General features: G+C 56.1%; 1 protein-coding gene across 1 annotated transcript in view; it reads right to left on the bottom strand.

Annotated features, from left to right (window-relative positions):
* Positions 1–216: 216 nt before the first annotated feature.
* ZNF512B (zinc finger protein 512B) overlaps positions 217–17,495 on the bottom strand; it is a 35,933-nt gene continuing 18,654 nt past the window's right edge. The window contains exons 12-17 of the mRNA XM_064465428.1: positions 16,532–16,819; positions 15,713–15,904; positions 8,865–8,966; positions 7,807–7,869; positions 5,347–5,445; positions 217–5,004 (exon numbers count right to left, since the gene is read on the bottom strand). Of these exons, the coding sequence (XP_064321498.1) occupies positions 4,711–5,004; positions 5,347–5,445; positions 7,807–7,869; positions 8,865–8,966; positions 15,713–15,904; positions 16,532–16,819 (1,038 nt within the window). The 3' untranslated portion in view covers positions 217–4,710. The remainder of the gene's footprint in view (positions 5,005–5,346; positions 5,446–7,806; positions 7,870–8,864; positions 8,967–15,712; positions 15,905–16,531; positions 16,820–17,495) is intronic.

Genomic DNA, 17,495 nt, shown 5'->3' with positions numbered 1-17,495 from the left:
GCATCACCAGTCCTTGCCCCGGCCCCCCCAGCTGCTGCACTCTGGTTTTGGGGGCAACGCTGGGATGAAGACTGTGAGCTCCATCCTCACCACCAGGCTGAGCTGTCCTGGGAGGCTTCCTCAGCCACCACCAGCTGCCCACGGAGGGAGGACAAACCCAGCGCATCCTGCATCAAACCCTCCCACTGAACTGCAAAATAATGATGATAATAGTAATAATAAAAAATCAATAAACATTTATTCGATACAGCTGTTTTTAATACATACAGTACATCGAGTTACCCCTCTGCGGTGCTCGGCGGCGCGGCTGTTAAGAGCTGCTGTTACAGTACTCTCCAACTGAGGATTTGTCAATGATTAACAAAAGAACAGATCGTCACAAATCGGGAGTTTATTATAAGATAGTTTACTGTTAAAACAATTTTATTTTTTGCAAATAAACACTTTTTAATATATATATTTATATATTTATATATATGGTTACAAGTGATAAATTGAAAATTCTTTTTTTTTCATTTTCTTTTTTTCCCCAAAATACACTTATGCACTAATAACTGGCATTGACGAGAAACATTCGGATATGCCGTGGGATGGGTGTCACCAGGAGAGAAAGAAAAGAACAAAGCACTCCCAGCGTTCGTGGGTGCGAGTGATGCTCCGGGCCGGGGCAGCTCTCGCTTCCTGCCCTGCCAGCGCAGCACAGCCAACCTCGCCAGCGTGCCATGGTCACGCCGAGGGTTTCCCGCCCATGGCAGCCCCTGGTGACTGAAGCTTTCGGGGACGGCTCATGAGGTTTTCCCGTGGGGTCACAGCCCGCCCGTCCCCATGGAGGTTTAGCCCTTTCCCCAGGGGCACGGGCGGCAGGACGGCGGGTCTCTGCAGCGGTGGAGGTGCAGGAGCTGCAAGAGCGGCGGTGCTGCGGTCCCCAGAGCCACCCAGGGACAAACGGGGCTGCAGCTGGAGGAGCCGCCCCGAAGCCCCCACCATGCTCGCAGTCCCCACACTCCCATTTACCTACCATGAGCCACCCCGCCCCAAGCACCCCAGGCAGTGAGTCGGGACCGTGGGGGTGACACCGCTCCCCACCACCCCTCCCCTTTGTGGGGCTTTACATTAACCGTAGGTTATTCCCTGCTGCCTCAAGGGATGACCCTGTGCTCAGGCCCCTGGCCGGTGCACAGACGGCAGGGACGCCAGGCCCAGGGGGTCCCACACTGCCAGACCTGAGGGTCTCCAAATGCCCATGGGTAAGGGGACGGGAGAGAACGTGCTTGTCCCCCATTACGCCCTGCAGCCTCTGCCCGCCCCTCTGGGTTGAGTTTCCCCCCCAAAGTCGCTGCCTCAGCGGGAGCACCCCAACGGGCACAACCCAAGTGGCACAACGCAAGAGCAACCCAATGGGCACAACCTGATGGGCACAACCTGCCAGGCACAACCCAACAGGCTCCCGTGATGCCACCACGGCTCGTCCCTGCCAGCTCACATGCCGTGGGGCAGGCAGCTGCCAGTATTCCTGGTATCGCTCTGGAGCCTTCCCTGGACAAGCAGGAGACTACAAGATCTTTCATGGAGAAGGTGGTGGTGGGAGAATATATTCCTCTTGAGTGATGACTACTGGGGGGAAAATACCTTTTAAGGGGGGATAAAAACCCTGAAGAGTTCACTTTCTCATAAAAATTTCCATTTGACCAAGGCGCTGCTTTCACAGGGGCTGCGAGGAGTGTCTCCCAGCTCTGAGGGTGATGGGGGACAGCCCCAGCACCGGGACCACCAGCCCCACTGCCCTGAGCCCATCACCTGCCCCGAGACCCCAGACCGTCCCTGGGGTTCCCTCTGAGACTGTGTCGTCCCCACGATGCCACTGCGGCTGTCCCCGCTCCTGCCCCTCGCTCCTCCCAGGACACTCGCTTGGAGACACTCTTGTTACTGAAGCAGCTGGACAGGTTTCGAGCCAGACCCCAAAATGACCCCCTGCTAAGTCAGCCCTTCGCCAGGTCTCCTGCACCAAGTAGCTCCTGGCCGAGCGCCTGCACCGGGGCTCACCCTCAGCATGGAGCACAGTGCTGGCTGTTAATTTAATCAATGAGAAGCCAATTAATTGCATGTTAATGAGAATCGAGCCCTGTGCTATCCCCAAGGGGAGGTGGTGGGATTATAAGGTCACCATCCAAACCAGCAGCCGGGGCCATGTGGGTCCCCCCTCCCCGGGCCAGGAGCTTTGCCAGGGCGTTTCCCCCATGGAGGGGTTTCGGGATCCAGCGGCTCCCTCCACCCCTTCACAGAAATTTTGGTGCCAAACTCTGTGCCAGGTCCCCAGCTCTGCCTGCTCTCCCCATCCTGCCACTGCCTACACCCCCAACAGCCATGGTGTGCCCCCAAGAACCTTCCTTGGGTGCAGGGGTCCCTCCTCACTGACCTTTCCAGTGGTTATTGCTTTGGCAAGCGGGTGTGGAGCTCTGCACGCACCCAGCGCCATCCCTCGGGCTCAGCACAGCAAAATGCCATTGCCAGGACAGCGTCCCCACGTCCCCATCGTGACAAAGACTGAGATGGCTCTGAGAGCGTGGGTCCTACAGTTCCTGAAGCTCTCCTCCCTTCCCTGGGGAGGCAGGATTTGTATCGGCGACACCATCAAAACAAAGATTGGATGGAATGCAAGCAGCAAACAGGCTGAGCCGCAGCAACTAATTAAGCTTTCTTACTAATTGCTTCAAAATCTGGCGCAACTAGCAGTGCTCGGACGGGTTCCATTGCCTGCAGGCACGTGCCCAGCTCGTGGCCGAGCACGCCGGGTGATGCAGGTGGTGGCATCCGGCTGCCGGGAGCCGCAGCCGGAGCAGGAGCATCGGCTCCCCCGAGAACCCACCCTGGCTTCAGACACCGCCGTACCCTCCCTCCCTCCGTGGCTGTAATAACCTGCCAGTGGAGAAGGATGATAATTATTACTGAGTGGCTCCTCAGAGCAGGGAAATGATACTGAGCCTCCGGCGGGCGGAGGACGGGCAGTGAAGAGTGGCGAAGGAAACTGAGGGTTAGAAGTTTTAATTGATTAAAGTAAAAGCAGAAGCTCTCCTCCCCCCGACTCCACCTTCCTGACTCCTGCATTGGGGAAAAGAATTGAATTAAGGTTTTTCTGTTCTGTTACCAAGAGAAAACGTGCCTGTTTCACAAGGACCGAGGTAGCCTGGTTTTTGTCTGGAGACAGACACATCCTGGTCCAGGGATGGTTCCCTCCAGGCCAGAGCGAGGTGTTAACGATGGTATTAGTACAGACGCAAATAAAAGCCCGGGGAAAGAGAGCAAGCGAGGGACAGCGCACCATGCATGGACTTCCCTACCCCCAAGGAAGACGCTGGGGGCTTGGATGCATATGGGTGGGCCAAGACTCACCCCACGGTGGGTCCCAGCTGGAGGGACAAGGCAAGTGCGACATGCTGTAAAGCAGGACCCATGATTGTCACTTGATGCTGCCCCCTGTCCCTGTCCCATCCCGCAGCTGCAGCTGGGTGACCGAAACCCCGTTTGTCCTTCCTGGGCAATCAGCACCTTTGGGATGGGGTGCGATGGGGCCCCTGAATCGCCCTTTCTGCCAGCTGGACCTGCCCGTGCTGGTCAGGCAGCTCAACGGCTGCTGGCTCACCCTGACCCCAGCACTGCCATCGCGGCATTGCCGTTGCCGCTGCGGTGCTCCACGTCCAGCTACATTTGCAAAGACAACTTGAGCACTGGGGCGCAGCTCCCTCCATCACACCCCTGCCACGGTCTCACCGTGATGCTCCACAGTGCTCACGGCACTCCCACAACTTTAGGTTAGGCCCTCCAACCTGACCCGTCCTACAGCAACCCCCTCTCCCATCACCTTCCAGGGGTGCTCACACCTCCCGCACCCCCTCTCACAGCCACGGCCAGCCCCGCCATCTCGGGACGATGCTGTGCCAGCCCCATGCCACGCTCCCTGCTCGCTCCTCTGCCTGTGCCTTGCGCTGCCAAGACAAACCCCTGCACTGTGCTGGCCACACAGCCAACTCACCACGCAGCCGGTCCCCGCCGAAGCACGTTCCCTCTCAGCCCGAGGCTGTGAGGAATGCATGACCAGGACCCCCAGCGCATCAACTGCCAGACCCTGCCATCCCTCTGCCCCTACTCGGCCGCTTGCATGGGTCAAACATCTTTGGAAACATTGTCCTGGGAGCAGGGATGCAGGTGCTGCCTGCACTGGGAGGCTGGAGCCCGCCGGAGGCTGCCCAGACAGGCAGGCAGCACTGCCGCGGGCAGCCCCCTGCTCCGGCACGCAGCTGCAGAGAGACCCCATCCAAGGGGACCCCACTGCTATTGCACTTTTCTTTCGCTCAAGTGTCACCAGTTTGGCGCAGGGAGTAAGAAGGGAAGTCACGGGCAGGGCGAGGGGGGAAGGCAGCAGGGTCCTGCCAGGCAGGGGTGCAGGCAGAGGGGTATGTACATGGGCGGGGGGTGGAGAACGGTCCAGCTTGCTTGATCCTGTTTGTTTTCCAGTGTGAAACAAGGTCTGTGACTTGTTTAAAGTGGTTAATTGGTATTTTCTGTCTCTTTTTTTTTGTTTTTCTTTTTTGTAAAAAGGGGTGAGTGGAGGGTGGGGGGGAGGTGGGATGGGGGGGACAGAAAACTGGGAGAGACCCCCACCCTGTTACCCTGGGCTGTAAACGAATCCTCGGAGACGAGTCTCTGAGCTGCTCATTTCTCGGGCATCTTACTGGCTCCCCCCTTCCGCTGGCTCGGGAGCTTGGGGACACGCTCGTCCCTGTCGGGGCTGCCTCGGGAGCCTTCCCAGTGCTCGAGGGTTTTCTTGTGATTAGTCTTTGCTGCCACACTCTCTCTGCCCTTTGGGGACGTTTCTGGAGGCCTCTCCTTGGGTTTTCTCCCCCTTTTCTTCCCGCTTGTGCTTTTTTTTTTCTCTTCCTTGCTGGAAGAAAGCTGTTCCCTGTTTTTCTTTTTCCGGCTGGCCTCTGCAGAGGTTCGGAACCAGTTCTGTGTCCATGGGGTGACACAGAGGTTAGTGACCATCCTGGGGCCAGGCACTGGCACACATAACCCATGCCTCACCTGCCCATGCCTGGACCACCCCACGCCCCACTGGTACCACCTCCCCGACGACAAGCTGGGCAGTGCTGAGCAGCTGCAACTGGCCCAGGGGTGTTGGGGACTCAAAAGGGGGACAGGGAGGTCCCCCTCAGGCTGTCAGCATTGCTGATGCTGCTGGGAGCTGCTGTGCTCTGCACTTGGCAGACATGGATGGATGGAGCGGGACAGCCTGAGGATGGGTGTGTTGGAGCAGGGACCAGCCTGGATCAGCCCCTGCCATTTCCTTACCTCTGAATGAGCCTTGATGATGTGGTATTTGACCCCGCTTTCGGAACTGAACTCCTTCTGGCACAGGAGGCAGCGGTACTTGCCCACTGAGTGGTCGCCCTGCAAGACAGAGCATCCTCCTGCAACCCCAAGCAGAGCTGAAACACCCTGGAGGGGTGGCCCTCCCTGCTGTGCTCCCCTCTAAGCAGAGAGGATGCTGCTAGAACCTCGAAGCAACAGAAAATAGATACTCATTTCTAAACCACCAGATTTCTGCTTGCTTTTGGTCACAGGCCAGGAGCTCACAACTGCCTCTTCTGCTCTGAATCTCAGCCCATGCTGGTTGTGCCGCTGCAGCTTTGGCAGTGATGGCTGTCGAGGTGCTGGTGCCAGGCATCAAAGTGTCGGGTCCTAGGAGCTCAGAGGGCAGCGAGGGGCAGGTTTTGCTGCCTGTGCATCCCCAACACTGGTTGTTACATTACCTCCAACACGGTGTGTGTCCCTGGGCATTCGCAAGGCTGACAGGGCCGATCGCCCCATTTCATCACTGTAGCAGATTTGTGATCTCCTGGGACTGAACCGCCACCTAATTTATGTCCAACACACTCACCTAATTTTCCTTTTATGCTGTCAAAGAGATGCAGCCACTGCTGGATTTCTGTCATTAGAGCCCTTGTGGGGATGACTGATCTCCCAGCTCTGCCGCAGTTCACAGCACAGGGGAGATAATGTGCTCTCTATTGACGAGGGGTTTATGGATGGGCCCCTCCAGGCGATATATATGCTCCCTGGGAATTTCTTCACTGCTCGCTCTGCACTGTAAATCTGGAGTTAGACAGGTCTTTCATTTCAGGGACAGGCAGGACGCGGGCAGGCCTGGCCCCACTGCAGGCCGGCTTCAGAAACACTCATGCAAAAATCACCTCGGTGCATCAATACCTGCTGAGGATGGGGCACTGCCTGGGAGCATCCTCCGCTCTCAGTAAGGCTTGATGTATTTCAACCAATTCTGCAGGATTTTACAGCAGAAATCACAGGCCAGCTCAGGAGGGGCTGTGATTTATGCCAGATTTGGTGGCCCATATATCCATTGCAAAAGTAAATCCTCTGTAAAGGCGAGAGTCCTGCTGATGGCAGTGTGTGGGGGACATGAAGCAGCTAACTCCCCCAGTGGTGACCCCCAGTACTCAGCCCCAGCTACGCTGGACTTGCCGGACTTGAAGGGTGCAGCTCAGCGGTTAAAGAAAATGCTCTTGCAAACGCCTGGCTGCTTTCTGTGCACAGAACCAGCCAGAAAATGGCTCCATTTTCTCTTGGAGACTGTTTGCTGGTGGGCTGCCTGGTGCTGCAGGCTAGCAAAGGAACTGCCCTAGTCTCCTGCATTTGCACTTTTATCCTGAATAAATACAGCTTCTTCTGCTGGATCTCTGCAGCCCATTTTCTAAATGATCTCATTAGGGTTTGATGTTCCAGCTAGTGTTGGAGGAGTGCAGGAGTTTGTGTTTTTAATAACTACGGGGTATGTATTGGAGCTGCCTCCTGGAAGCTCCATTCAATGGAAGCTGCAGCTGGAAACATTTCAGGGTATAAAGCTTTACCAGCTCTTACTCAGCTCCAATTTGAGGGACCTACGCTGAGCTCCCGATCCCTCCCCCACGGCGGCTGCAGGCCACCGGAGCTCACTGAGGCAGCAGCGTTGCTGCTCTGTTGAGCGAGAGGGCACTGGTCCCTGCAGAGAGCGGCCGCCTCTTCCGGCCTCAGCTCCATCCCCAGGATGCACCGCACCAGCATCTCTCCAGCTGGGGAAACGGCTGACCTTCCAGAGGGGCTGCAGGCTGCCCAAATGAATGGAGAAAGACCCCTGATTCCCACCTGCCTCAGATAACGCTCAGCTTCCAACGCCCCACCCCCTGGCTCTGAGCTGCTGTGGCTGATGCGTGGCTGTGTGCGAGGTGCTGGCTGCGCTGGGTAGCTAAAGGCTCGCACGCAACTCGGGTTGCAGAAGCCGTGCTAGGTAGGGGCTGCTGCAGGACAGGGACGCTGAGGTGGAAGAATGCGAGGCAGGCGGGCTTGCTCCCACTGCCCCACCTCCGAGGCACTGGGTGCGTCAGAGGTCTAGGCTCTTGGGTGAGACATTTGTGTTGCAAGACCTGTCCTCCAAGGCTGGGGCGGTAGCTAAAACCCCTTCATCACATCCCCCCCCCCCCCCCACCTTGAGCCTCTCTGCCTTCAGCTGCGGGTTTGATCCTGCCCAGGAGGATGGTGCTGAGGGCGAGCAGCTGGACTGCGATGGTGCAACAACGGGCTGAGCGATGACAACTCAACAGGCAGTGGCATGGCTCGGCCAGCCCTCCTAGCAGTCATGTTCCTTTAACCTGTGCCATTGTCCCTTGGCCTTTCACTTCTCAACAACCCTGGGGGGAAAAAAAAACCAAAATCTAACCCCATCTCTGAGCTGAGACTGTAAAAGGAGGGACCTACCTTGTTGCAGTTGGCCAGGTGAGCTTTCAAACCCGAGACGCTGGAGTAAATGGCTTCACAGCACTGTGGAAGAAACAAAGCAGAGTTTGCCACAATCCCCCCTCATCTCCGTGCCTTCCTCTGTGCCAGGGCCAGGAGCCTGCTGCGCCAGCAAGGCCACCGGTCCAGGCTAAGCAGCATGAGGTTAATGCTCTGCAAGACGCGGAGGGCTCTGGTCACACGTTTCCTATTAGCGCTAATGGGAGTCATGTGGCCACATCCCTCTGCAACGGGCTGAAAAATGTCTCCCCTAAATGTCTCCATGGAAAACGTACATTTGTGAGCAGTCAGGAGGTCCTGCTGGGCTACAGGAGTTCTTGGAGCCACAGCAGACGCTTAACGGAGAAGAGAAATCACCCGGGCAGCAGCATGACCAGTTTCTGAGCAACGTCTTTTCAAAGTGCCTGTGTATGACATTAATTAGCCAGCGCGTCTCCCCCGGCCTTGCGGTAACAGCCTCATTCAAAACTCCCATTAGCAAGGCTTTGTTTCAGATGATAAATCAACAGCCCAGCATGAGGGTGGAGTTCACCTCCCTGCCAGATCAGGCCAAGGCTGCACGGACACGCACCATGTCCCTGAGGTCTTTGCCTATCATAGGGCTTTAAAAAGAACGGCTTAAAACCAGCCTCGGCTTTACTCTGGGAAAAGCAGGTTCTCTGCATAAAAAGGCTCTTGAGCACAGAGTGTGCAGCCTTTGCCCAGTCTGGATCTCAGGAGCTCCCCAAACGCAGCTCCAGATCCTGAATCAGGCAATGCTGAACCATCAGCCCAAGGGCACCTGGGGAGAGGGTGGCCTGGTCCCCGAGGCCAGTGGCTCATGCGCACCAGGATGGTCCCAAAGGTGGGACACACTTCAATCAGGCATGGCAACAACCCCAGGGAGAGGGGGTGAAACAAGGGTCTGAGCATCACTGCTAGCTTTGTCTGGAGCCCAACAAGAACCTGCCCCAAAACTCCCACCTTCCTCCCACAGACTGAGACCAGCTGGCCTGGAGAAGAACAGAGATGGTCCTTACGTTGTTGGGACAGTTGATGTGGCCCTTTTCCTTCACTTCGTTCTTCCAGTTTTCCAGCAGCCTCGGATTGAGTTTTGGAAGCCCCGGTCGGGTGTAATTGAGCTGCAAACAATGGAAGATGGTTAGCAGAGCGGCACGCACCAGTCTGGTCCTCAGTGGAGTCCTTGCTCTTCACATGGGTCTTGCCCACCCCCTCGGAGAAGTGAATCGGGGCTGAAAACTAGTTGGAAGGCTTGACCCAGAGATGTCATCTCCCCCCTGGGGCACTGTACAGCATGGGGGTGGCTCTGCCCACTGCTCTGCTACCGGCAAGGTGGCAGCTGAGCTGAGGGGTGGCTGTGGGCGAGGAGCAGGGCAGGAGCCCCCTGCACTACAGCCACCTCCACATGGTGCTGGCACATGAGAGAGAAGAGGCTCCTGCTCCATGGTGGGGCCAGGCCTGGACCCGCTGTTTTCAGTGCATCGCATTGGTGTGGCCCTTCCGCTGTGTTTCATAACCAGAAGAATATACAACCCTGCACACTGGGCAGAGGGGACGGATGCCAAGAGCCTCCATGGCTGCCTTCCACTGATGAATGGGCACAACCCGTTAAACAATGAAAGGCTCTTGTGTCTCTGCCTCTCCTTCTGGCAGGGCTGCTCTTTCCAAGTGCTTTTAATTACCACTTTATTAGCAACTTTGAGGTCTAGCATAGCAGACCGGCCTTCCCAACTCCATTTCTGCATGTTCAGCACAAGCAAATGTGGCTGCAGCATCTCTGTGCCTCCCAACTGTGGCACTTAGCCTTACCTGCAGGGCCAGTCTCTGCATTCCACCACGGCACAGTCCACAGGGGACAGGAGACTGCTCTGCCTGCACTCTGAGCTGCCTGACTGCCTGCTGCACAATGTCAGCACAACTCCCAGCCCAACCTACTGAGCTCTGCTAGGTCTGATGGATGCTGTTTTGGTCCCAAGCCCCAAACTTGCCCCAAGCTGGAGCAGGGCTGGGTGCGCTTGCACATGGCATCCTATGGGCACGGGTACCCGAACACATGCTGCTCTCCGTGGGCACCTCCAAGCATGGGGCACAGCTGCATCAAAGCATCCATGCTGGCTGGGGAAGACACACAGACAAACGGTACTTGCAGAGGTGCAAACCCAGGCCCTGTTTTCGAAATGTGCCCCTAGGACATGGAGCTTGTGGTTCTGATGCAGCAGGGAGGCAGCTGGCTGGATTTCTTTTTCAGCTGTGATTCTCACTGAACATGCTGATGAAGCTGTGAAATTTGCCTTTGTCCAGCTCCCTCCAACAGGCTGCTCCCAAACCTTCCTGCAAAGGGGAGCTTCCACCAAGGGCTGGGGATGTGGAAGGCTCAGACAGCAACTGCTTGTTTCCACCCAAATTTAAGTGATCCACAAGCCCCCACAGCCCCACCTCAGCACACGGAGGGGCATGGCTGAAGAAGGGAGCCTGCGGAGAGCTGGGCCCCACGTGAGGGGCAGGGGCAAAAGGCCTTGGGAAACAGTGCTATGAATGCTGGTGAGGACGGATGTGGAAAAATCCCTGGAGCCCCAGTGTGCTGCTATTCTGTTGTGCTTCGCGGCTGGTGGAGATGCCAGCAGAGCTCTCTGAAGTGCTGGGATGGTACATATACCAACCGCCTGGTCCTCACAGCCTGGGGAAGGCAATGCCACCTCCAGGGGAGAACACAGGAGTCCCTTTTTGTCATTGATACTGAGAGCCAGGACACCAAACGGCCTCCTTAATTAAAAACCAATCAATCCCATGAATGAGCAAACATTAACGGTAACTGCACACAGCCCCAGCAACAACCTCTCCCTCCACACATCCCTGGGGAACAGACGAGGGGGATATTCAGAGATGCAGACTCCGCTGCTCCAGCTTCCCACTCCAGAGAAAAATCCCTCCCCACTCTCCTCCAACAGCCCTGCACAATAACATGCAAATCCCATGTCTTCCCGGGGCGCTGCGGTTCTGGGAATGTCAAAGTCATCTTTATGTCTCTATTAAGGGGGAGCCCCAGGCATGGAATATTTTAATTTTTTTTCCATTTATTTTCCTCAAACAGCCTGTAAGTGAAAATCTTCATGGCCAAATCACTAAACGACTACAACTGGTTTTGGCCACAGCCCATCCCTTCTGAACAGTCGAAGGATGCTGGGGTGGGAAGACTTGTTTTCTTTGACTGATGGTTTTATTTAATTAACTTTCATATTTCAATCCTCTCCACTCCCTAGACAGCTCGCTCTCCCCTTCCCCAAAATATATCACAGTAAATGAGAACCATGCAGGCTGCCTCGGCCCCAGCCAACAAACTCCCCTGGAAGCCTTTCCGAGGTCCCCAGCGTGAGGCACGGCTCTCCCATCGTCCTGTGGAAACCGTGGCTGATGCTGTCTGGGAGGCAAAGCCAAAACACGCCCAGGGGTGCTGGCCAGCAGCCGGGTCCCATACGTGGCTCCGGGCAGCTGGGTCACGCCACACTGGCGCTGCCGAGCAAGGGGAGGAAGGATGGACTCGGCCTTGCCAAGCTCCGGGTCAGCAGCTGGAGCTGGGATCTGTTTTGGCCCACCAGTGACATGAGTCCGCAGGGCTCAGCCTGGCTCCCACCCGGATCGCAGGGCCATTGTTTTAGGGGATCAACCCAAGCCAGGCTTTTCTGCTCTGGAATCTATCCTGGCTCCAGGATGGGGTTTTCTTAAAAACTCGAGCCTGGACATGACTTGTCCCCTTCAGCTTTATGACTGGCCTATGGCAACCCTTTGCTCTGGACCCCCATCACCCCACCATGCAGCACCCAGGCTCTGGGGGGATGTGCAGCCTCTGTGGCTGCTCCCAACCCTGCAGCAACACCCAGGCCCCAAGCTGTGGGGAGGTGAACAGGGTGCTCTTGCACCCCACAGAGGAGCTCTGCATCCCTCCCTGTGCGGCACCACCACCTCCAGCACAGTGTTCACGGCATCTTGAAACAAGCCACCCACCTCGAGCTCCACAGGGAAAGCATCACACCATGGAAGAGTGATGTTTCCATGGCGTTATCTCCTCTTTCGCCTCTTCGATGCCTCCTCCCTCTGCTCGAGGAGGCTATTTCTCTCAATCCAGTCTCCAAAATGCATAAGGTCATCATACCCTGCCAGATTCCAGAGGCTACCACAGCCTGCCTGCACCACCAAGCTGGGAACCTGCCTGCCTCTCACTCCTTCCATGGCAGCCCCACAACGGCTCATGGGCAGGCGATGGCCCCAGTGAAGACCAGAGGAGGGTTGGAGGATCAGCATCATCTTCACAGACCTTCTGGAATGGGGATTTTTTTTCCCAGAAAAGCAGCAGGGGTGTGCCCTTCCCCATCTGACATCCCCAGCAAGCGGCTGTTGTGAAACACCCCATCTGTTTCAGCTTATCCAGAGGCAAATAAAGATCGGAGCGAGAAAATAAGACTCCAGTGTATATTTAGAAATGCTGGATTTGGTTAGTGCAGAATGAAGGCAGAACAGGGCCTGGGATCGAGCAGCAATCGTTTATTCTAATGCCATTGCTTTGGTGCGAAGGAATCCATCCTCCCGGGGAAAGGCGAATGCATCCCGCCATGGGCCACCAACAGGATCCAAACCCGAAGTCCCTTCTCCCCGGCTGGGATCAGCTGCCACGTGGGCCATGCCTGCCATGGGGCTGCAAACCCCTGTATCTCACCAGCCTGCTGAGAAGCTGCTTGCCTTCCCCTGGGGAAAAGCTTTGCTGCCTGGAGAAGGGATGGAGAAGAGGGGTGGCTTTCTTCAACAGCTCCCTTGAAATCCACATTGACTTCTGGGACCACGGAGGGTAACTGGAGACCTTGGGGACAGAGCAGGTCCTGTGCTGCTGGAAGTCCAGGTGCATCCAGCCATCACTGGTTACAGACTAGAGCTGGGAAGCATCCATCCATCTGGGACCATGGAAATCCCCTGGTCCTGCTGAGATGGTGCAGGAGCAGCTGCAATCTGCCACCGATCCCTGACATCCCACCTCTGTCCAGGTCCAAGCCAGCGAGGGGGGCCTGCAGGCCCGGCAGCATACTCCCAATGGCTGGATATGGTCCGTGGGAAGGCAGCATTGCTGGTAACCATGAGTCCTACTGCCCTGGTCATGGTTCACTGGTGTTTGTCTTTCTGCAGCTCCAGTGCCTCCAGGCTGTTGGCTCCCTTGGAGGGATGGTCACCATGTGTGCTTGGCAGGGTGGTGGCATGGGGACGTGGGGATGCTGCTGCTCCTCCAAACCTCCTGCGCTGCCCAAGGCTGGACCCGCCACAGAGCTGTCCTGCTGTCATGGCTGAAGCCACTTCCAAGGGAATGGCTATTTTTGGGGCTGTAACAGGGTCAACAGGGTGCTTGCTGGCATGTCTGAGTTGCTCGCATTTGGGAGGTTTTTTCCCTGCACCCTGAACTTGTAAATGTAGACCAGTCCTGAGCGGTGCAAGAGGCTGCTCAGTAGTGCAGCACAGAGTGTGCTGAAGTCAGCAAGCTCCCACCAGCCTCCCCAGGCAGAACCTGCCTCCCTCCTCCTTCCAGCACCGCTTGTCAAGAAAAAATGTCATAGACTGAACAGATTATATTTTAGAATGTTGTCAAGGGAACGTGACAGTCACTGCAAGACGCACCCGCAGGCACACTCACAGCTACGTATGCACTGGCCCACTGCACTGACCTCCTCTGAAATCCATCTGTGTGACACACAGCCAGGACAGCCAGGGAGAGCAGCCCATGCAGGGCCCAAGGTCCTGATCCAGATCAAGAGACTTGTTTTGCCACCTGGGAGTTGGTCCAGCTCCCTCCTTGCTCATCTTTAATGCAGACCTCCTTCCACCAACCTCACAGCAATTCTCTTTGTTTTTCAGTGCCAAGATGGGGCTCAATTAAACTTGAACAATTAGATTCTGAACACTAGAAATGTCTTATAAACACCCCCCCCCACCCCCAGCATTTCATGGAGCAATTACACCAGCTGCTGCGACCTTTACAATGCCTTTGTATGTCAGCGTGCACATGGGCCCCTTGTCCAGGCCTGGGACTCTTGGCTGCTCCCTCAATTCAAACAGAAAATACCCAAAGTCAAGAGTAAGGCGAGCAATTCAAGGAGGAAAGTGAGGAATGCAAGTGCTGAGGCTGGAGCGGGGAGAAGACAGCACCACACCTCTCCTCCCACAACATTTGAAATGAAACAGCTACTTTGGGCTTGATTTTTTTATGTTATAAATGCACTGCAGCTGGAGTAATCTGGAAACGAATAATGACAACACCAAGCATTGGGGAAATAAAAGGTTTGCAACCAGTTCTGGCCCTAAACCCTCCAGCTCTGCTCCAAGGTGGATGGCAGCACCATGGCTGGATCTCCTCCTACGCTAGCTGCCTCATCAGATGCCAAGGTGGGTAAAGAAGACGTTGGTTTATTTGTATGCTAGTTTTTCACCTCTCCACTGTGTGCAGACTGTGAGCGGAGTCAGGCTCAGCTCCTCCAGGTCTCTGCAGGATGACAGTGGCTCTTCTGAGAACACACATGTGCCAGGACAGCGTGGGACAGGCTGCAGCAGCTGGAAGACGTTTTGGCTGAAGCTCTGCTGTTGTGCCACCTATTTTCCTTGGGTGAGCCGCATCACTTCTGCAGGCTGGCTCTGGGACTTGGGCTGTTTTCCTGGCTTGAGACAGGTCCTTCGGGCTGGGGCTGTCCTACACTGCATGCTCATGGCAGAGGTGCCACCACACTCTCCTGCTGTGGCAAAGCTTTAACCTGTTTCCCTGTCCCTCACTCTCCTCTTTGCAACGTGCCCAGTATCCTGCCCAGGGTGAATTTCAGAGCACTGGACAAAAGACATTCAACTGTTCAGAGCAAGGAAAAGACCTGGCATCTAGCTGGAGAGTTACTTGCTCAGGAAACAGGCTGCAGCTTGTGCAGAGACTTGCAGATTGATTCTGCTTTGAGTCCCAGTGCTGGCCAGAAAGTATTGACTACAGGATTAAAAAACTCTTGACTCCCTCTCTTTTTTTCCTTTTACACTGAAAAGGTTTATGATTTGTTGCTGCTTATTCCTTTTACAGTCCAGAAGGAGGGTTCCTGGAGGGAACTTCCAACTTTGGGACACTCCCAGCAATCACCTCCTCCCACAGCCAGGAGGGATGTTTAACATGTTACTTCAATGCCTCCAGGACGCTCAAGACTGCCAAGGCACCAACTTTCACCATACAGATCCTGCAGCACCAGGCCACAAACATCACTGCTGGGGACTGCAGGGCTGAGCCCTGCCCCCACGCCCCAGCCTCCTCCACTCGCAGGAGCACTGCTCTGGCAACACTGCTGGCCCTTTACCTCCAGGGAAACATCTCCCAGAAATTAAGGAAAAGACATGGAAGAGAGGAAATTCTGCCCAGGGCACCTTTGCTCTCTGACAATGCAAAGGAGATCTTTTCAGATCTGACCTCCGCTCTCTCCTTATGCTCCTCTTGGCTGGCAGCCCTACTTCGCTGCTGAGCATGGACCAGAACTGACCTCCCTCCACAACAACCTCTGGGCTGGACTCTGATCTCTCCACTGCCCACAAAGCACCACCTTTTGTTCCATTTAGATCTGGGCCCTTGCAGTGGCGAGGGCAAAGCTGCCTGCTGCCAGACTTGTATGGAGCCTCCAGACCACTGGGGCTCAACCTGTTCTGGGTGGGCTTTTCAGGAATAAATTTACTACCTCAGCTAATTGATTTAATGCACAGAAAATGAGACACATGAGCCCTCAGCCAGCTGGGGCCGCAATGGTGTCCCAGGATCTCTGTGCCTGGCTAGCACACACACACACAAAAAAAAGTAGAAATAGAAGGTTCTCACCCGCTTTGTTTCAGGCACCAGGTCATCCTTCATCCTCCGCTTGGTCCAATCCCTGGCAAGCTCGTCCTCCGCAATCTCCTGAAGGTGGAAGACGGCTACTTGGGCTGATGTCCGACGGATGCGGCCACTCGGGGTCCTTTCAAAATCTTCTATGGGGGTGGGCTCTGGCTTCACCTCTGGCTCCTCCGGAGGCTGTAACAGAGATAGAGTTAGGAAGGGCACAAGAAGAGGTGAAGCAGCAAGCTCTCCAGCCCCAGGACAGGGATGCTGGTGTTTGGGCTGTGCATTTGTATACCTGCTTTGTGCAAGCAAGGGCTGCAGACACCCCAGTGTGCCTCTGCACCCAAGCATGGGAACAAGTGGAACACCCCGCCTCCTGCAGCCCAGCAGACAGACACGCGCTGGACTGATTGCATCCTTTCACACTCCCATGTGTATAAGCGTCTCCATTTATTAGTCAGGGAGCTATTAGCATTGCATGCACTGTCAGTAGGGATCAAGAGAACAGAAAAGGATGCTCCCCAGGGAGAGATCCTGCCACCCCACCACTGGCGAGCAGTCGGTGCTTGCTTGCTGCCCAGGGAGGGGCCTGAGATGTTTCTCCCTGCAGAGCACGAATGCAGGGTGGGCTGGAGCACAGCCCTATGGGCACCAGGGAGGGGGAATGTTGCCAACTGCTCTGCTCCCATAAACACAGCTCCCCGCTTTCTCAGAGGGGCAGATGGGGCTGCAGCCTGTTCCCCCCGCAACACCACATCGTACAACACGTGCACGGTGATGTGAGGGAGAAAACAACATCGGTCTGATGTCTGCACCTGCCTTGCCCGGCCTGGCCCTGCCTGGCTCTGTCCTGCCCACAGGCTCTGCAGCTCTGCAGTCGCCCCCCGGGGTGGATGGCCCCGCTCCTCGGGCTGTGGAGGCGTCCGGGGGGCTCACTGAGGCCGTGTGTTCTGACCGCACATGGTAGTCATGGCCAGCCTTGGATTTGTACTTCTTGCCACAGTGTGGACAGCTGAAGACAGGCTTGTCAGCCTCGGTGAGCTGCTTCCCACACCGCTTCTGGTGGTACTGGTAGCCCATCAGGCTGGAGAAGTTGGCCATGCAGCCCTACGGAGATGGGAAGAAGCACAGGGTTAAGGAGGGCTGGGGCTTCACAGGCCCATGTCAAAACCATCGAGTGCCATTGCTCCAGGGAGGAACATGACCTGAGGAGCCCCCTTCGCAGATCAGCTCCACCAACCCATCCCCTCCAATCAATAGGGGACTGCTGGCCAGCCCCTCTACCCCAAAGAGCCACACACAGGCATGACAGTGCCATGGCGGGATGGGGGAGCGGCCCCTGTCCCCAACGCTACCTGCCCAGCACACCGACAGGGCTCTCTGGACAGATGCACAGTGGGAAGTGGGAAGGCATTGGGGAAGGCCTGTGCGGAGAGAAAGCATCTGTGGGGACAAACCTTTGCCACATGCCCCCGTTACCTGTTAGTGACTTGTCTGCAACCAGCTCGTGACTGGTTTTGGTGTGGTTTGGTTTAGTTTTGCGCTGTACCCAGGACAGTGCTGGCTGTGCCCCTTCCTGAGTTCAGGAGGCAGGACCTGCCCTTCAGCACTCCTCAACCTGCCCTATGCCCACCTTCCTGCCACAATGGCCTGTTGCCGGAGTGCACGGAGTCAGCAGGACAAGGGCTAGGACGGCTGAGCTAAGGCGGAAAGGTCGAGTGCATGCCAAGGGATGCCAGGAGAGTGCACATCCCCCTCTGGACTCACCCCTTCCACCTTTTCA

Source organism: Phalacrocorax carbo, chromosome 14 (assembly GCF_963921805.1).
Source record: "Phalacrocorax carbo chromosome 14, bPhaCar2.1, whole genome shotgun sequence".
Taxonomy (NCBI): domain Eukaryota; kingdom Metazoa; phylum Chordata; class Aves; order Suliformes; family Phalacrocoracidae; genus Phalacrocorax; species Phalacrocorax carbo.
Note: the sequence above shows the minus strand (reverse complement) of the source record. Positions and strands in the feature narration are given on the sequence as shown.